Below are 21,081 nucleotides of genomic sequence, written 5' to 3'. Positions count from 1 at the left end.
CCAAATGAAATTAATAGGTAGCAGGTTTAAAACAAATAAAAGGAAGTTCTTCTTCACTCAGCGCACAGTCAACCTGTGGAACTCCTTGCCTGAGGAGGTTGTGAAGGCTAGGACTATAACAGGGTTTAAAAGAGAACTGGACAAATTCATGGAGGTTAAGTCCATTAATGGCTATTAGCCAGGATGGGTAAGGAATGGTGTTCCTAGCCTCTGTGTGTCAGAGGGTGGAGATGGATGACAGGAGAGAGATCACTAGATCGTTACCTGTTAGATTCACTCCCTCTGGGGCACCTAGCATTGGCCACTGTCGTTATACTGGGCTGGATGGACCTTTGGTCTGACCCAGTATGGCCGTTCTTATGCCATAGGTCAGAATGCACCCCAACCTAGAAACCCATGTGTATCTCTTCCTCCTGACCAGGGTTTTTCCAGGCTACATAGTTCCCTGCCTACACTGTGAGTTTCCGAGCAAGACAGACTGCCTAAGCAGGCCTGCTTTGCTTTCTCTTCAGAGGCTATGAGCAGCATAATTGTCCACAGCTGAAAGTTACCACATAATCCTTTCTAAGCAAGCACATTTACTCTTAAGGTGAAAGCATTGCAGAGAAAACATATTGAAAACAATAAAAGAACCTACAGGCAGGCAGCTAAACTTACCAGAGATCACCCCCAACTCCTGCAAGGGTTCTGGCATGTGGATCCATCCTTCAAACTCCACCAAGGCTTTTTCTGTGGTTACAAGTTCATAGCAGCTGTTAGCTCAGAATAAGCACCTCTGTGAATCATTCATTCTTTCCTTTAAGTAGTTTGGGCCTTTGAGCTTGTTCTCATATAACAGATGATCAACAGATAAACATCCCCTCCTCAGGGCAAAGCTTCAAAAGGCTTAGCTCTTGCATTACTGGAGGGGGTACATTAGCATGCATGTTTTCCTAGAGATTTTCTGAGAAACGCTGTTTAACTTTTTGTCCCAAAAGTTGTTCTTGTCTGGTGCATTGTTTAAAATAGTCTTTTGAAATTCATAACACTTCCCAGGGTTTGTTTACATTGGCCACGTCTCCCTTCTACAGAAGTTGCATACAATCCCGCAACAGTATAAAAACTTGGCATTTATAATACCATAGACTTCCAAAGCTATTTAAACTTAATTCAGTTAGCTGTCCCAAAGATATTGCAGGAAATTGCCATATCTGTCACAGTGGGCACCAGTCTCTATGGATACAGCTCTCCACCTCAGAGAAAACTGCATTTCACTGTGTTTTTGTGTTGTATGTATAGGGACAGATTTTTGAATTTCCCATATCTTTATGTTGTTTACACCCATGCAAAGAGTGTATATTGCTACCAAATCAGCATGGTAACAATTTACATCCACTTTGCACTGGTATAACCAAGTTTGCAAGGTGAAGTGCAACAGAGAATCTGACCCTAACAATGTACTTTGATCTTCTGTGGGATGAAAGTTGTTGTATACTTGAAAAATACTTCATTAATACAGTATTGCACAAGATCTAGGCTGGCGTAGAGACATTACATTAGATAATGTATATCCTGAAGACTTCATTAATAAATTAGGAAGTGAGCTGTAGCTCACGAAAGCTTATGCTCAAATAAATTTGTTAGTCTCTAAGGTGCCACAAGTACTCCTTTTCTTTTTGTGAATAGAGACTAACACAGCTGCTACTCTGAAACCTGTTAATAAATTATATACACAACTTCCCATAAGTTGTGCAATATGTCTGTATCTTGTATACCAATAGTATAAAAAATGGATAGATTCTGATGAAGAAGAGAGACATATTCATTAGATAAGACAGGTAATTTCTTGATTATACAGCTCCAAATGTTGACATGTGGAGACCCAAGTTTGGCAGTATCCTGGCAACTTTTTTTTGTGTGTGGCTAATATAGACTTGGGTCAGAATTTTCAAACATGAGTGGCTAAAGTTGGGCTTCTGAATGTATATTCAGGCATTTAAACAGCCATTGCCAGCTATTCAGAAGTGCTGAGTGTGACAGATATTGCAACTGCATGCAGCATCTTTCAGAGAATATATTGTATTAAGGTTATAAAAGATCTCTGTATTAATGTGGGCATTGTATTGTATTTGTATTGTATGCAAAGGAATTGTATGCAGCTCAGGGGAGGGGATAATGGTTGCTTTTAGCTCCTGCAGGAACTAAAACCAGTGTGGGGTGATTAAAGTGAATCACTCATGTTGTAAATACCTCTAGAGAGGTACAATCCCTTGGGAGGCTTGCAAATACTTGTTCAAACTGGGTTTTCCAGAGACTAACAGACAAAGAAAGGTCTTTTGATATAAAAAGGCTGCATTTAAACTGACTAAGGGCCTTCTTTCTGATACAGCAAACACACAGGTCTTTCTGTCCCAGGGAGCCCCAACCCTTGGAAGGGTTGGAAAGACTTTGGCCTACTAAGACCCCATAAGTATGACAAATGATTCTGGTATGTTTAGTTTTTGTTTAAATCTGTTTTGTTTTTCATGTTTTCTCTAATGCATTTACCTTAAGAATAAACGTGCTTGCTTGTAACTGCTAGTATTACACTGTTCATAGTCCTCAGAGAGAGAAAGCCAAGCATAGGTGCTGGCCTTTAGGCAGAGTGGCTTGCCAGGGATATCACAATGTAAGGCAAGGAGCCCTGCAGTCTTGCCCTCCCCTCCTTCCCACCCCTGTCACAAGAGACAGCTGATGACTGGAGATCTGAGACCTGACTGGGCACTCTTGGAATGTACCACAGAAGTGGGGGGCTACAGGTGCAATTATCCTGAAACTGTGACACTGCAGTTATCTAAGTTATAGTAGCTTGTCACTGATGTCTTTGGGCAGCAGTATTGTCCAGAACCTCTGCTGCGCTATGCACTGTGGCTGCACACCTCCCTGTCCCTGATACTCACCTCCCACCCTCACCTCTGGTATGTGCCTTATATTGGAGCTTGGGAGGGGGTCCATAAAAGACAACCTGAGGCTGTCTTCTTCAGTTCCTGTGCCAGGGGAATTCTCCCATGGCCGTATCTAGGGTTTTCAGAGTTCCTTTGTCACTCTGGCCTCGCATATGGCAGCTTGAGCAGGTGTGAAAATATCACCAAAATTTTGGACTTAAAGTACTTGAGTATCCCTTTTAATCATCTCTTTCTGGGGAGCTTATGGACTAACCATAGAGCAGGCAGTTTATCAATCCTGTAGGCCATAGATAGGATACTTCTTGTGGGGGACAACATTTTTAAATGCTAATGTTCTTTATGGCCCACTTTATAGGAGAAAGTGAAAGAAGCCTTTTAAATGCAAATATACAAGCTGTTTTTGCATTAATCTCAGTAAATGTAGTCAAACACAAAAATGATACTGTCCGGGGGATAGAAACGAGTCTTTATAGGCTGTTTTTTATTAACTTGGGCTTGACTTGCAGAACTTGACAAATATCAATTGAGAGATTATATACTTCTATGAACAGGGACTTCAAAAATATCTGATGTCAAGGTTCCTTCCCCATTCTGAACTCTAGGATACAGATGTGGGGACCTGCATGAAAACCTCCTAAGCTTATTTTTACCAGCTTAGGTTAAAACTTCCCCAAGGTACAAACTATTTTTCTTTTTCCCTCGGACTTTATTGCTGCCACCATCAAACGTCCAACAGATATATAACCGGGAAAGAGCCCGCTTGGAAACATCTTTCCCCCTAAAATCCTTTCCAAACCCTACATCCCCTTTCCTGGGGAAGGCTTGATAAAAATCCTCACCCATTTGCATAGGTGACCACAGACCCAAACCCTTGGATCTTAAGAACAATGAAAAAAAACAATCAGGTTCTTAAAAGAAGAATTTTAATAGAAGTAAAAGAAAAAGAATCACCTTTGTAAAATCAGAATGGTAAATACCTTACAGGGTAATTAGATTCAAAACATAGAGAATCCCTCTAGGCAAAACCTTAAGTTACCAAAAAGTCACAAAAACAGGAATATCCATTCCATTCAGCACAGCTTATTTTCTCAGCCATTTAAACAAACAGATTCTAACACATATTTAGCTAGATTACTTAAGTTCTAAAACTCCATTCCCTTCGTTCCCACCAAAAGCATCACACAGACAGCCTTTGTTTCTTCCCTGCTCCAGCTTTTGAAAGTATCTTGTCTCCTCATTAGTCATTGTGGTCAGGTGCCAGCGAGGTTATCCTAGCTTCTTAACCCTTTATAGGTGAAAGGGTTTTTCCTCTGGCCAGGAGGGATTTTAAAGGTGTTTACCCTTCCCTTTATATTTATCACACCTGGTCACCACATTATAAGAGACGGAAAAAGGTGTCCTGGCCAGACTTTTGTGGTGTTTGTAGTGGAAACATTGCCCCCAGTCTGGTCAAGCTGAGATGTCCCATGGAGGTGATGTATTGGAGTTGGATTCTGTTAGCATTCCCAGAGAGCTGATTCAAGGAACAGCATTAACATTGGTCTTTTCCTTCCTCCTACCCAATAGAGTAGTGGTTCTCAAACTTATTTGATCGCGCCCCCCTTCTTTGTGTCTGTAGTAGTTTATCCCGCCCCCCGCCACACAAGTACATATACCAGTAAAAACAAGCAACTCTAAATATTAAAAACAGTGAGGCATTGATTCAAACAGTGCTAACAATCCATTGCAATAAGAGCAAAAGCAAAACTGTGATTGGGGTCGATTCTTACAATTAAATGTGCACACCACATCGTAGCAAATGAATTAATGTACAGATGGCAACGACTTTGTATAATGCTATGCAGACTTAACAGAAATCCATCAATATACACAACACCATCTAGAGTCAAATACACAGTGCCATCTGAGGACCTGGTATGGCTGGAGCAATCAGCTTTGTTAGTTATTCAGTGCTAGGGGTAAAATGTGTGCCGTAAGTTTTTGTTTTCCCCCCCCATTAAAGCTTTTCATCCCCCCCTCCCCGAATACGTTCTGTGCCCCCCAATTTGAGAACCTCTGCAATAGAACACTGAGATCTACTGCTCAGCTGTTGAGCTATATATGGTTCTTCAAGGCCCTCATGGAATCTTCAGGTCTGATAGACATTCCTGGGTCCTGGGCACCAACAGTAAGAGCATTCCTTACAGGAGTATTCCCAGTGCTGCCACTGGTCACGTGGGAAGCGAGAGAAAGTAATAAGATCTCCTTTCCCTGTAGCTATGAAGGAGGATGGACCCTTCACTCTCTGTCTTCAGCTGAGGGGACAAGGGTGGGAAGAAAAGAGGCATTGACATAGGATTGTGCTGTTGTATTGGAACACCAGTGTTAAATCACCTTGATGCAGTGTTGTCACATATTGACACAATCCTGATGCAACATCATTACACACTGCCAGGACAGTCTGTTGTGTCTTCATAACTGCAGTGGTGAAGTAGCTCTCCAGCTGTTTAAAGCTTGAGTATTCCTGTAATAATGGTGATGGGAAATATGTAAAATGGTGATCCTTCCAGAATGGAATGAGAAGACTACCAGATATTTCTGTCAGAACTGCAGAATAGGCTGAGGCTCAGTGTGACAGAGTCTAACTCAGAGGTGGGCAAACTATGGCCCGCAGGACCGTCCTGCCCAGCCCCTGAGCTCCTGGCCGGGGAGTCTCACCCCCCGGTCCCTCCCCTGCTGTCCTTCCTCCCCTGCAGGTATGCCGCCGCATAAGCAGCGTGGCTTGCACCATCCACCTCCCAGACTTTCCAACAAGCCTGTCCTGCCACTCTGAGTGGCATGGTGAGGGGCAGGAGGTCCTGGGGCCAGTCAAGGGACAGTGGGCGGTCAGATGGGGCGGAGGTTCGGGGAGGGGAGTGGTCAGGAGATGGGGAGAAGGGGGAGGCTGGATGGGGGAACAGGGGGCAGGGGGAGTTGGATAGTGGGTGGGGTTCTGAGGGGGCAGTTAGGGATGCGGGTTCCAGGAAGGGGCGATCAGGGGACAAGAAGTGGATGGGTCAGGGGTCCTGGGGGGCCTGTCGGGGCAGGGATGTGGATAGTTCAGAGGCAGTCGGGGACAAGGAGCAGGGGGGCTTAGATAGGGGGTGAGGTTCCAAGGGGTGGTTAGGGGCAGCGGGTCCCAGGAGCGGGTGGTCAGGGGACAAGGAACAGGGGGGTTGGATGGGTGGGGGCAGATAGGGGGCGGGGGCCAGGCTGTTTGGGGAGGCACAGCCCTCCCTACCCAGCCCTCCATACCGTTTCACAACCCCATTGTGGTCCTCGGGCCAAAAAGTTTGCCCACCCCTGGTTTAACTTATGCAGCAGGTGGAAATCTTTTACTTGTACTTGTTGACCCAAGCCAAAAGTAATGTCACCACTCAAAGTAAGCCTACAACATTTCTGCTTTTATTCACTAAATTGTGCAGATAAATGAAGTGTGCCTCTGACTACACCATAAGCAGCACTACTTCCAGAATTATCTTACATTCTCTGTCTTTTCACTTGTATGTTGCCACATGTTTACAGCATTAATGAGCTGCTCATGTAGTCATTACCTGTATAGTTTACTTTGGGCTTTCTTATTACCTTAAACTTTGTTAACGGACTAGGTTTCTATAAAAAGCAAACCTGGACATCATCTTTTATGAGAAAAATTTACACAGAAATGATGTAAGTGATTTATAGTGGAAGTATGATTAGCATTAAAATGATAGCTCAAGAACTGCTATACAGGAAACCTGGGTTTGAATGTTAAAGCAAACATGGTGACTCTCCTCATTTCCAGGATTCTAATCCACCCTCGCCTAGAATCTATATAATAGGCCAATTAAGGAGTGCCTAGTGATTTTCACACCATGTTCAGTGGTCTGTTAATGAAGATGACCTATGTATCTTTCGGTTCCATCTGATTCTCTTTCAGTATTTTCTGAACAATATTACACCTGTTCTTCATGCAGAACACAAGCTTCCAGTTTGTTTCCAGGTATAATTTAAGATTTTGGGGATCACCTCTTTCCCAGTTTGATACCATCTCTGTTACTCAAGCAAAAAGCCCCATAGTTTAAGCAGAAGGGGGTTGGAAGCAAAGTGTCTTACAATGAATGCTCTTCAAATCTGGCACTTCCCTAATTCTTCACCAGAGCCATTATTTGTTGCCCTTCAAGGCCATATTGCAAAAGTCATGTGTCCCCCCCCCCAAGCTTTTTAGGTAAAGTAGGAGAGTTGGTTGTTTTGGATAGTGGATGACGGCTAATGTGGCTGGAATTAGGGCAACTTCTTGTAATTTATCAGACTGTTGCATTTCTTTCTGTGCTAAACTTCCTTTAATTACTAAGACAATTTCAGCGTATCTGGAATTTTACTGCTGTGACTCGGTGAACACAGAGCTCATTACCTCTGTGCTATTGGAGCTCCTTTGCTTCAGTTTAGGAGATTAGCTATATTTAAAATTCTGGTTGTTATGAGTAAGGATTTGCATGGGCTTTACACTTCTTAGAGGCTTTAGCATAATTCAGGACCGTGGTTGAAATACGTAGGTCTCTTCTAAACTATGTTGTAGTCATTTCTGATGCAACTGTATAGTAATCAGATGTGCAAAGGTTGAATTTATAAGGGTGATAGAAACCAAAGCTTTGAAAGTTTATCAGAATTGTGTGCCAACAGCACAGGGCTACAGCCTATTCCCTAGTATCAATCCGTTAACTTTCTTTTGTATGTAAGTCAGGGAAGTTAAGCTATGAAATCCACAAATGTGGGCAAAACCACCTCTTTCCCCATACAAATAGTTTAAAAAATGCAGTCTTCAGTATTTTCTCTAGAGATGGCTATTTATGTGACATGAGCTATGAAATAAGTGGTAATAAAATTAAATCAGCTAAGTAAATCATTTTTCCTTATCAAGATACATCATACTAAATATCATAATCTGTTTTCAATAATAGGTTGATGCTTAAAACCTGTTCCTCAACTAATGCACACATCTAGACTGTAAAAAGAAAAGAGTACTTGTGGCACCTTAGAGACTAATAAATTTATTAGAGCATAAGCTTTCGTGAGCTACAACATGGCTGCTACTCTGAAACCTGTCATTATCTAGACTGTGTACTTCAGCTTTATTAAATTGCGATCATTAGGGTAAGTTACATCAAAAAGAAAACCAAAGATCCAAAAATACATATAAACCTGTGACCTTCATTTGCTTTGAAATTATTGGTGGTGAAACACTTCTGTGAAAATTGCCATACTGTGACCCTTATACTCCTCGCTTAATGTTGTAGTTATGTTCCTGAAAAATGCGACTTTAAGCGAATCCAGTTTCCCCAAAAGAATTAATGTAAATGGGGGAGGGTTAGGTTCCAGGGAAATTTTTTTCACCAGACAAAAGACTATTATATGTATGTATACAGTATAAGTTTTAAACAAACAATTTAATACTGTACACAGCAATGATGATTGTGAAGCTTGGTTGAGATGGTGGAGTCAGAGGGTGGAATATTTCCCAGGGGATGCCTTACTGCTAAATAATGAGCTAACAATTGGCTGAGCCCTCAAGGGTTAACTCGTTGTTAATGTAGCTTCATACTCTACAAGGCAGCAGGAATGGAGGGAGGGAGGACAGCATGGCAGACAGAGACACATTCTCTCTCTCTCTCTCTCTCTCTCTCTCTCTCTCTCTGAGAGACAGAGAGAGAGAGAGAGATGCACCCTTTAAGTATGCTTATCCCACTCTAAGTACACTGCCTTTTTAGATCAGGAAGTTGAGACAGCAGCTGCTGCCTACAGGCTCCCTCTGTCCTGAGCCCTGTTGTGTCCCCCCACTACCCTATGGAATAGGGTAAGTGGGGGCAGGAGCAGGGGGGAGGGGAACACCCTGATATTAGCGCCCCCCCCAGCAAGCAGGAGGCTCCCAGGAGAGGCAGAGGCAGGAGCAGGGCATGGCAGTGGGGGGAGGGACAGCTGAACTGCCAGCAATTGATAGCCTGCTGGGCGGCTGCTGCACAGGGAACTTAGGGGAAAGGGGAGCTGACAGGGGGCTGCTGGTCCACCCTGATTCCAAGCCCCCACCAGCTAGCAGCAAAGGGCTGCTCTTTCTGTAAGCAGCGAACAAAACAGGCGGCTGCCAAACAATATTATAAGGGAGCATTGCGCAACTTTAAATGAGCACGTTCCCTAATGGATCAGCAACATAACGAACCAGCATTAACCAGGATGACTTTAAGTGAGGAGTTACTGTACAAAAATTCAATAAATTCTGCTCACTTTAATCCTAAGAATGAACTAAATTTATCAGAAACATTACTTATTTGGCTTGTCCACAGCAAGATTTGAAATACTGTTAGTACCTTTCCAGTGAATTGCATTTAAACTTGGTTGTTGCAAAAAGGTGCTAACAGATTTCCATTAGCTAGTGTAGCTAAGGCTTGTCTGTGTTTTATAAAATGGCTTACAGAATTGTGGTCATAGATTAGGATTCGGACCATTCTTTCTTTAATGGCTGTTGTAAGCAGGGCCAAACTGTACATTAATAGTAAAACATGTTTAATCATGGTTGAGGAGAGGCATCGCAAGCATCCGATGAAGTGAGCTGTAGCTCACGAAAGCTTATGCTCAAATAAATTTGTTAGTCTCTAAGGTGCCACAAGTACTCCTTTTCTTTTTGCGAATACAGACTAACACGGCTGCTACTCTGAAATCTGAATTTAAGTGCTGACCTTTGGCAGTCCTGGGATGAGGTAACCTCAAGTCAGCTACAGTCTCTAAAGTTCAGCGAGTTTGTAAATATACTGCTTGATTTAGGATAAGTATTAAATGGTATCTAGTGAAGTTAGAGCTATTAAACATAAGCAAATGTACATACCAAAATAAGCTTTGTATAATTGATAGATGTGTATTTCCATTAGCTCAGGATTTAGCAAATACTTCACCAAGTCCAAGTTCCTCTTCTAGACCATCTGGTCTTGAGAGCCAGAATAAGTCCTCTCCAGATCTACCCCTGAAGTTCCCATCAGGTATTTTCCTACAGAAGTGGCTCCAAGTCAAGTTGTCAGTATGAATCTGCCATCTTTTTTCCTTCTCTCTTCATTCGCATTGTTTAAATAGAAGATTCCAGTGTACTCATTTGAGTAGAGTACTCTTAGTTTTCTCTCTGTCATGTGAATGGGTATGCTTATGCTGCCACTGAACCACCACTTCCATCTTCCTGAGATCCTTTCTTTAAAAGTAATTTTTAAAGTGACTATGTTAAGTGACTTGTTAGTCTAATTCTTTGTGGACACCTGTCCACATCAACACTGGCACCCTCATCAGCAATCTCAGTAGAAAGGCTGAGGAATTAATGGCCAGAGGAGGTTTCCTTCAGATATGTTGCCAGTGGCTGTGTGGAGGAAGTTTGTAGTGCCACTATTTTTATGTCTTACCTAGTCAGTGGTTAAGATTTAGTAAATAAAGAAAGAATAATGCATATTTCTTATAGTGCTTTTCATCAGTAGAACTCAAAAGTCCTTCATAATTTTTTAGTGTATTTATCCTCACAACACCCCTATGAAGTAAGTATCCCCGTTTTACAGATAGGGAACCGAAGCATAGAAAAGCTAAGTGATTTGCCTCAAGTCACAAAGGAAGTCTGTGACTGAACAGTTATATCAAGACTGGATTTTGGGGGGGGGGGTATTTTAACCATAATTAACTCTTTTACACACTCTGGATTCAAATAGGAAAGATCTGTATTCTCATAAAAAGTCCAGAAAGTTGGTCACATTACTGATCTTAGACAGACAAATTACCTCCTTTCCATGCATCACTTATGTCATCTAGACAGCAATACCAAGATTTTTAAATAAAAAAAATTATACAAGTGTCTCCAAAAATCACCATTTTATTTTTTAGATTTAAATTTTGAAAAAGTATTGCATACAAGGGGATATGCAGACTAGTGGGCCTGTCTATATTTGAAAAAATACATGAAAATGCATTTTTTTAAAGCATACATTATATTATAAGCAATTAATCATCAGTTTCACTAAGGAACAAAATATAGTTTTAAAAATGTCATTCTTTTACTGTCTGAACAATTTTTAAAAATGGAAATAAATAATTAATGTAAAGCACTCCTCCTAGAGACAAAATATATGGTGGAAAATCACAATTGGGATCCTAATGATTAAGTGTATTTCCATTAGACCCTCTGTTAATCAGAAATATGAACTTTAACCAAATTCTTGTGATTTTGGTGCGTTTCCAATATTTTGAAATAAATGTATCCTCTTGTAAGTGTGTAAATAGCAAGATTATAGGCTTACAGTGCTTGATGGGAATAGGGCCCAATCTTGCAATCCTGAGGCAAAATTTCCATAGACGTAAGGATTGCACATCATGCCTTTATTTTGTAAATTTCATTTCTGTAAAATCCAAAGATATCTGCAATATGTTTCTCCAAGATGAATCTTTCAGCACACAAGATAAACACTTATTCTACTGTTCTGATAGACATGTCACAATATTTTTTAACTTAATTAAGATTTATATGGTGCAGTGTTTTTCTGAGAATTGTATTCCTTAAAGCTACCCTAGGTTTTGAAAAGTTTCAAAGAATTGTGTATGCAAAACCTAGCTGCCTCTAGCTCCATGATACAAGATGGGAATGTAGTGATAGCTCTAGCCAATAGGAAAGAACTTCCTTTTCTACAGTTTGACAGTTTCAGGATGCACACAATTCTTTCCATCCCAGGATTTCAAGGTGTGTTACAAACACTAGTTAATTACTAAAAAAAAAAGAGGCGGACTTGTGGCACCTTAGAGACTAACATTTATTTGAGCATAAGCTTTCATGAGCTACAGCTCACTTCATTGGATGCATTAAATGGTATTTTCCACTGCATGCATCCGATGAAGCGAGCTGTAGCTCACGAAAGCTTATGCTCAAATAAATTTGTTAGTCTCTAAGGTGCCACAAATTCTCCTTTTCTTTTTGCAGATACAGACTGACGGCTGCTACTCTGAAACTAATTAATTACTGTGAGCTTCACAAAACCCTCCTGCAAAATGTAGGGGAAAACATTTTTTACCCACTATGGCAATATCAGCACTGAGGTGGAATGTGATAGCTGTTAGCACAAAGCAGCTCTGCACAAGAGTGAAGTATGGTGACGGATAGTGCAGACTGTTAGAACAGGTAGAATTTAAGTAGGCAAAATTATTATTGTAGTTGGAATTTGCCCAGACATTGGGTTAACATCTCTAGTCTAACAAAAAGTGCTGTGAGATCTTTAAAAGAATACAATCAGCTTCAAAATCTCACTGGTGTCTAGATTTTTTTGTACCTGTTACAAGTAATACTTAAACCTAGAGACAAAATTACTTCAATATTTTTTCAGTTTATTTACTTTGTCTTTTGACAGCACTTCAGGTATAGTCAGTTTATGTGGTCTTACACAGCAACAGGAGTGAGGGAGAGAAAACATTAAAAATAGGAAAATGGGATTATAAACAACAAAAATTGGCAAGAGAGAGATTTCGTACCCAAAGCTACTTTTAACTTTCTTTCAAAATTTGCTGCATTTCAAGTTCTTCATTACTAGAAGAATACCATAGATGGTAGGCCCTCTGTTTTATGTTTCACTTGAAAGATGGCATTAGAGGAGCACAGTGCCCTCTGACACCATAGATTCAGTACTGATTCAAAGGGAAGAGTTCCACTTCAAGCACCAGCATGACTCCTTGCCACACATATGTGTTGGTTGGAGAGCTTACTGAGTCACTTCCATGCTGAAGAGCTTGAGAGACCCAACAGTTCCAGCACAGGATGGTGTGGCTACAGACCAACACCATAAGCATGTTCTAAATGCCATACAACTAGTATTCCCAGCAACCCATACTTCACTGAGGGCTGGTTTACACTGGGGGGAAAAAAAAAATACACCAGCACAGCTGACTCTTGAGGTGTGAAAAATCCACATCTCTGAGAGACTTAACTATGCCGACTTAACCCCCATTGTCGACTTAGCTACTGCTTTTTGGGGAGATAGAGTAACTTTAGTGACAGGAGAGCCCTTCCCATCACTGTAGTGGAGTGTCTATACTGAAGCACTACAGCGGCACAGCTGTAGTATTTAAATGGCTTGTCTACACTTGAAACACTACAGCATAGATGCTACCTATGCTGACAGGAGGTGTATGTAATCCATCTTCCCTGAGAGGCAGCAGCTAGGTTGGCTTAACTATGTCACTCGGGTGCGGATTTTTCACACCTCTAAGCAAAACAGCTGAGTCAACATAACTTTATCGTGTAGACTAGGCCGAAACCTAGACATATGCTGACAGATTGGATTTTGAAAGTGACAGTCTTGGTTTTATTATATTTTTCAACATACCAAACTGTTAAGAGAAAAGGAGTACTTGTGGCACCTTAGAGACTAACAAATTTATTAGAGCATAAGCTTTCGTGAGCTACAGCTCACTTCATCGGATGCATTTTCTTTTTGCGAATACAGACTAACACGGCTGCTACTCTGCAAACTGTTAAGCTATCAGGTCTGTTCCTGAGTTAACATACATACCTGATTTTACCTAGCATAATCTTTATCTAAATTGACTTCATCACTGTTAGCAGCTAATAGATGATCTTGAAACAGATATTTCACTTAGGGTATGTCCACCAGAACGAGAAGAGTAAGGTAAGTCAACAGGAAAGTATCTCCCGTTGACGCAGTGCGGCGTAGACACAGCAGTAAGTCGACCTAAGCTACATTGACTCCAGCTACGTGAATAACGTAGCTGGAGTTGCGTAATTTAGGTCGACTTAACCCCATAATGTACACCTACCCTTACTGTGGTTACTTCTATCATAGAAACACCAGAAAGGAGTGCAGGAACCATAAGGTTCTCTTTTTATACAGTATGACTTTTGGGTCTGTTTAGAGTTTCTGATGCTGCTTTTATTCAAGTGACTTGATTGCCATTGAGCTTGATTTAACTAGCTTGACTGTAAATACTAGCCTAGATGCTCCCTGGAGCAAACATCTGTGGAGCATCTCGAATAAAGTTTAACTGAAGTTGAGGCAATCAGTTAAGTAGCGTTAAAACTGGACCACAAACTCTAGACAAAAAGAAAAGGAGTACTTGTGGCACCTTAAAGACTAACAAATTTATTTGAGTATAAGCTTTCGTGAGCTACAGCTCACTCACGAAAGCTTATGCTCAAATAAATTTATTAGTCTCTAAGGTGCCACAAGTACTCCTTTTCTTTTTGTGAATACAGACTAACACGGCTTCTACTCTGAAACTCTAGATGTACTCTAATTCAGTGATACTCAGACTGAGGCTTGCGAGCCACAAGTGGCTCTTTAATGAGTCTCCTTCAGCTCTTTGCAGCGCATGATACTAAAACACTGATTTTAATTATTAACCAAAGTTATTAACCAACTGGGACACTTTTAATATGTTAGCCAATTGTAGTGATAAAATAAGAATGCTTGGTCAGTCATTTTGCTGTGAGAATAATATATATGTGTATAAATATAGTAAATGAAACTATGAATTCACACTACTGTGGCTCTTTTGGATAACGTTCACTAATTTGGCTCCTGAACCTCTGAAGTCTGAGTACCACTACTTTAATTCTTAGTGCAATACTGCTAAGCTCAAAGGGTTTCTTTATTATGTTTACTACCTAGTGTAAAGACTGTTTTAAAAGGGCGTTGGATAGAAAAAGTGAAAAGCAGGACCCAAATATACTTTGAGATACAGTAGGAGGTGTGGACCTTATTTTCCTTTAATGGGGGTGGATTTGTTTTTTAATGGTTATATTTTCTTAATTAACATCAGTCTTTTAATAATGGGAAATGGAGAACTTGCAGAGCCAATTAAACTTTTTATGAATTAAAAACAACTGTTTAATAGCCATAACTGCCAAATAAAAAGTTCTCCACCACTCATCGTGTGCTGTACATATAGTATGTGACCAGACACATGGTTTAGTGAAGAAATGCATGCAAACCCTCCTCCCCCCGCCCCCCCCAAAAAAATTAAAGCATATATTGAAACAACATTACAAGTTAGATATAACCCTGTAAGGCATGTTAGGTTCAAGGGGAAAAAAAAAATCACTGTGCACATTTATTCAGTCAATTTCTATCTGAAACCTATGTAACCATATTACTTATATAGCTTCCTAATTGACAGCTGTGGACTGGATCTTGTAAAATAGTATGCACAAAAATTAAAGTTATAGTTCAGGAATCAAAGTGCCCTTATACAAAGTCTAATGAATGGTCTTAATTTATTAAAAATTGAAGGTACCACTTACAATAGATCACTTTATCTGCTATTTGCATCTTTAAAAATAAATCCCTGTTTTCCTAATAGGTAGCTGCCCACTTTATAAACACTACATTGAGCAACTTTATAAGTGTTTCTGCTAGCATTGCCTACCTGCAACTCCCATTCCTTGTGAGGGGAGTTACGTTAACAAAGGGCAAAATAATCATGCAGTCATGACAAGTTCCAATTGTATTGTCCAGGTATATGATTCTGCAGTGCTACTTACTTTGATGTAATCCTACAAACTGCTAAGCCTTCCCTGTGCGATACTGGGCACCCTCTTCTCTCATTAAAGGCAGTGAGAGTTGACAAGTGCCCAGTATCATACTGGACTGGACCCTGGCTCAGAATCTGAATGCTTGCATGTTTTTGTAGAAGACCTAATACAAGTAAGAGAAGTTACTAGCCAACATAGCATTTTTACCCCTTGTGCGATTTTAGGCCAAATCCCCAGCTGCAGACAATGAGCATGCAGTGCAAGTCAGGTGCATGAGGGGAGCAGTGTTTACCTTTGCTGTCCCCAAAGCCTGAGGTTTCTGAGTGCAAGGCCAGATACTCAGTATAAGTCAGAGCAGCCATATAAGGGCTGCTAACAATCCCATGGGGCCAAAACCACAAGCCGTGTACTTCAATGCAACCATGCCATACAGTCCAGTCTACAATATGCTTAGTAGTAGAGTCATTGTTAAGATGAAAACCTATCCGATAGTAACCTTGCATTTCTATAATGCTTTCTCACGAGGGTTTCTTGAGTCAAGTACTATCTGTTTTTTACAGATGGTAAAGTAGAGGCACAGAGAAATTACTTGCCCAAAGTCACAGAACAAGTCACTGGCCAGGCTAGGAATAGAATCCACAATGCCTGTCTTGTGCTCTAACTACTGGACCATGCTCCCTCCTTTAAAACGGTGCTTTTCTGCAATAATTGGTGAGTGGATGTTAGATTTTTTTTTTCAAGCAGCTGTTCAATTCAGCTTCATAATTACACACACCTTAGAACTGGCCATTTTCCACATGTATATGATATGGGAACTGGCTGCTTTCATGGGTTTTGTGGGGATGCTGGTTGATGTTTATTCTGGCATCTCAGAAGCAGGACAGTTTGTGATAGTTGTCCGAAGGAAGTCATAGCTTTCCCCATCTCACAACCAGAAACTTTCCCCTCTCTCTGACCTGAAGCGAGGATGCAGCCTACCGTCCTATTTATGTGTTCCTGACCCAACCTTCATGTGGGAACCAGTGAGGATGTGTAGATAGGGGCTGCAGAGACAGGTGCCTAACTCCCGTTGGTCAGAGAGTAGAAAATAAACTAAATTGTGTACAATCCTCTACAATTCTCTGAGGACTAGAATGAGCTTTGAGAGGGGACTGCAATCCGCATGAGCTTAATACTCAAATACAGAGGGCAAATGCAGAAACCAGGGAGAATCCAGCCTGACCAAGAAAATTAATTTGATTCCAAAAGGCAAAGCAGAAAATTATTAGAATCTATGGGAATGAGGGTCCAGGAAACAATCGAGAGCAGTGATACTCAGCCTTGAAGATCAGAAGAGCCCTTACGGAATCAATGAAGTTATAGTTGCTGTGCGTGTTGTCATGACAGTGTTTTTGTGAGTCACTTATGCCATGACACATCACAATTGGAGGAAGTTGCACTGTGATTGTTTTGTGGCTTCAGTTAACACAGTAGTCCACTTTGCAGAGGCCACTTTGTCATCTCTGCAGTTTCTCAGTCCGGGGGCCAGCCAGCAGTTAATTCAACCTAGAAGAGCCTTTGGGCTCCTGTAAATTGCACCTGGCTGCAAGTCAGCTTCAAGGGCCATTCCAGCAGACAAGGGTCAGAACGGTGCAGAAGGGCTCTGACAATATTCCCAACCCCCAGTTGCACTCCTTACCCTGGAGGCTATGAGCACAACGTAGCTAGGCTCAATCTGTACATGCTGAGGATTTTCCCCCTATGTTTGGGGAATCCGCAGGAGGCCAAGTAAAGCTGGCTTTACAGCTCCTTTGTGCCATCAGAGCAGTCCAAAGGGACTGCAGTCAGGCTGAGGATCTGGCCCAGTATCCTTCCCTTCTGTGCCACTGGAAGGGTGGCATTCCTTATCTCTTTTTGCCCCCTTCCACTTAGTTGCTGGGAAAAGTGTGTGTGTGTGCTTTCCTCCCTCTCATTTCTGTCAGCTGCTAAAAGCCAAGGGAGGATTCCAGAGGTCTGTCAAAGATCCCTGGATTGAATTTTGATAACATGGTCTATAAAATTCTGCAATATACTATCGCAGATTTAAAAGGAAGCAAGGAAGAATGCTTTTGAAGTTATGAAGAAAGTGACAGCAGTATGTTAAAAAATAAAGTTATGAAGTGCTGGACAATGATTGAGAATGCAGGAGAGTTTTTAATGTTGAGCTTTACACCAGGTTGCAATTTGACCAGGAGAAGATAAAACTATCCCCAAAAATTCCTTAAGTCATAGTAGCAGTTGAATGACCCAGTAAGAGCATGGATAGGGCAAAAAAAAGAGAGTTGCTATAGATTGTGAGGGATGTTGATTCACAAGGGGAAATATGAAAGATTCCAAAAGCCCCACCAGGAACAACACGTACTTGTGAAAAGCAGATGAGGACCTACAGACTTTGAATTCACCTAATGTAGGTAAGATTTTTAATAAAGGGTCGCTGATCACTCAGAGTTAGTGAATTGGACACAGAGAAAACTGCCAAGTTAATCAAGCCATTGTGGATAGAGAGGTATTTGACTTGGCTGAAATACAAATGGTTTCTTCTTACCTCTAGCAGTACTGCAAGAGGCACTTTCATACAGAAGGTAACACATTTGTTATATCATTGCAGAAATTTTTGCTTTGTAAACACGTATAATGACCTGTAAAATTCTGGAACTTACTGAAGTTGATTTCAACCTGATAATGGAAATGTAAAGATCCAATTGAAGCATAATCTTACCCAAGGCCACACTATACTATTTATAAATGTATGTAATACCTTATTGTGTGAAGACATCAAGACTTTATACAAAAGAGATGCAATGCCGTTGTTAATGAATGAAAATGAGCAAGTCTTTGGTTTAAAAGAGGCAGCAGGCATGACACTGTTGAACAAAATTACCAAATAGAAACAGGGGCCATGAATGGAGAGTGAATCAAGGTCAATAAAGAGTACCTAAGGCACCTCATTTATAGATAGTCATCTTTGCTACACTCCTAAAGACCTCCAAATAATACTTATAAAACTGCACACAATAAGGACTGTGAAGGTGAAACAGCAGAGAACCAAAGCACTTATTCGAGTTAAACTTCCCAGGATCAGAAGATAGGAGGGAAATATGCTTCCCCAAACCAGAAGGATGTAATGGACAGGATCAAAGCTAGGAAAAAGCTAACTTCAGAAGGAAGATGAATACCATAAAGAGCAAACATACTCTTTGCTGCTCATGAATCACAAGGGAAGACCTGGAACAAAAAGATAGAAAGTGAGGCACTGATGGTTCCTATGATGTCCAGTTTTCTCCTCCTCCTTGAAAACAGGAGAAGACCAGTACACTGTACACTTGCCTCAAAATGGAGACCATTGTTCAGCAGGCATAGTAAGGGTTGTCCTGGCAAAAGATGGAAGAATCATTATAAGAGCAATAGGAATTAAAATTTATCTTTTGTCATCAACACAGTGAGGCTCTTCATTTGACGGGATGTTATTGGGTGGTAATTATGCTCTAACCACCACATCCTAGGCTAGATTAGGGCTTTACTTTAAATGCTTTTTTGATTTCTCCCTCCCCCCCAGGTTCAAGTATGGGGAAAAAAAATCCACTCTACTACTAGCCCCATTACCTGAAGCAGTGTGAGAACGAGTTGACCATATTGAGCCAATTCTGTCCTTGTACTAGGAAATGAAATGAATTTCTAAGCACTAAACCCTAGTGGGGTCTGCATTTAACTGGGCCTACTTTTTGATTGCTGAACTGTGTGTAAAATGTGCATTCAGCATCCATACGTCCCCTTTGACTAGCAGTAGGAAAGAACTATGAAATTCCCCTGCCTGCTTTTCAAGTCCATGCTGGTATGTGTAGTCAACCAAACCCTGCCCCCATCTTGATATGTAGGCTCATTTGGTATTCTTCATTCTTTTCTGCACACTTATCCAACAGCTTAGAAGGTCCATGGGAAGAAAGAAGGCAAAAGGTACAAGTGTATGTGTGGTTTTTTTTTTAAACTGCACATTTTACAAATCTCAAAAGGTGTGCAGAAAAATTGAAGAATACTTTATCAATAAATCTGGCCCAAACTTCAGGTAACACAAATGCTTAAGTTTCTCAGTTGGTTTTGTGAGTATCATACTAAGCCTGCAGTAGCCAGAAGGCTGGTTACATTTTAATATATATTAATTAACTGTACAACACTTAGTGTTCATGATAAATACATGTATGATTGTTACACTTTTCGCATTCTTTAGGAAAGCGCGTCAAGCTTTAAAGAGAAAAAGGTTGTACTGCCTTTCAATATTTTGATTACATTGAACTTGTGCTCAAACAATATTTTCCTTGTTTCTCTGTTTTTACTGTATATTTTCTGCCCTCAGATATGGCCCATTTCCTGTTCCCTCGGAGCTACCTTTGGCTATGTGGCTGGCCTCATTATTGCACCTCTGTGGATATACTGGAATCGAAAGCAGCTTACGTACAAAAGCAGATAACCGGGGCAAAGACAGAAGGTATTTCTTTGTGCAGATTCCATACGGACTGGGCAGAAATTTTTATGTGATCAAAGCAAGAGACTATTGAAATATGTTCAACGTGTTTTTGGGCCAAGCATCTCCACTTACAGCATTATTTATATGCTGTTGTTGCCGGCTCTAACTTTTTTAACCCCTGAGAGATTGTATGTATCTTCCAGTCCAAATAAAGGATTTGTAAAAGATGGTGGCTGCTTCTTACTAGAGTTTTGTTGATTTGTTTGGTTTTGTTCCTCTGGATTTCACTGATTTCAGAGGTTAGATTCCTAAGTTTTTAGCTTACAAACTTCTATGATCTATAACAAGTTCTGTGTACTTATGTACGGTATCATTTACATTTGATAGAAATTCACAGTAGGCCTGGCCATTGTCAAATGCATCTCACGTGATCAAACAGCAGTTTATGCATCTTGATCCTATTCTTTTTTTCACTGTGTGTTTCTTTGGAGTTAAAATGGCTATTATAGCTTCATCAAAAACAGTCTTCAGTCCTTTCTGTGTTAAAGCTGAACACTCCACATAGCAGCAGGCTCCTATCTGTCAAAAAAAATAATGAATTTAATAGCTACATATATTCAGATCTATTCGTTAGCTCTTGAGGTTTTTTTGTTTTGATAGAAACACCCCAAAGCCTTGTGTTTGACCTAGAAAAATCATCCCAATGTGTTCCGTGTCCTGTAAAGCAAAGTATTCCTTTCTTTTGTCTTTTGTTGATAGTTTTGGAATTCATTTCTTTAGGTTCTGTTTCTGAAGAAAGCGCGTTACAAGCAGCTTGTTTGGGTTGATTGTATAGTCCTAAACGCTTCAGCTAAAGAACAGGAAGAAAAAATTATGTGGCCAACTTGTAGATTCATTTCTGAAAATGAGCTATAAATAAAAATGCCTAGCATCTACCTGGCATTTTAAAAAAAGTTAGTGTTTTGTAATGATTAATGGCCTATAGGTACATCCCCTATTTTAATTAATTATCTGACTCATAATTATTATTGACTTCTGTACTGAAAAGATTTACACTGTTATTAAAAGAGAAACATCTAAGCGAGTCTGCTTGTTAGCAGTGATTTTATAAAAAGCTGGTTATCTAG

At 40.6% G+C, this 21,081-nt stretch overlaps 2 protein-coding genes across 2 annotated transcripts in view; one reads left to right on the top strand and one right to left on the bottom strand.

The window, feature by feature from the left end:
- The window catches only part of PIGF (phosphatidylinositol glycan anchor biosynthesis class F), a 59,390-nt gene extending 39,207 nt beyond the window's left edge, over positions 1–20,183 (top strand). The window contains exon 6 of the mRNA XM_038394459.2: positions 19,844–20,183. Within this exon, the coding sequence (XP_038250387.1) occupies positions 19,844–19,957 (114 nt within the window). The 3' untranslated portion in view covers positions 19,958–20,183. The remainder of the gene's footprint in view (positions 1–19,843) is intronic.
- RHOQ (ras homolog family member Q) overlaps positions 14,997–21,081 on the bottom strand; it is a 37,446-nt gene continuing 31,361 nt past the window's right edge. The window contains exon 5 of the mRNA XM_038394460.2: positions 14,997–20,533. Within this exon, the coding sequence (XP_038250388.1) occupies positions 20,378–20,533 (156 nt within the window). The 3' untranslated portion in view covers positions 14,997–20,377. The remainder of the gene's footprint in view (positions 20,534–21,081) is intronic.

The sequence above is a fragment of the Dermochelys coriacea genome, chromosome 3 (assembly GCF_009764565.3).
Source record: "Dermochelys coriacea isolate rDerCor1 chromosome 3, rDerCor1.pri.v4, whole genome shotgun sequence".
Classification (NCBI taxonomy): domain Eukaryota; kingdom Metazoa; phylum Chordata; order Testudines; family Dermochelyidae; genus Dermochelys; species Dermochelys coriacea.
Note: the sequence above shows the minus strand (reverse complement) of the source record. Positions and strands in the feature narration are given on the sequence as shown.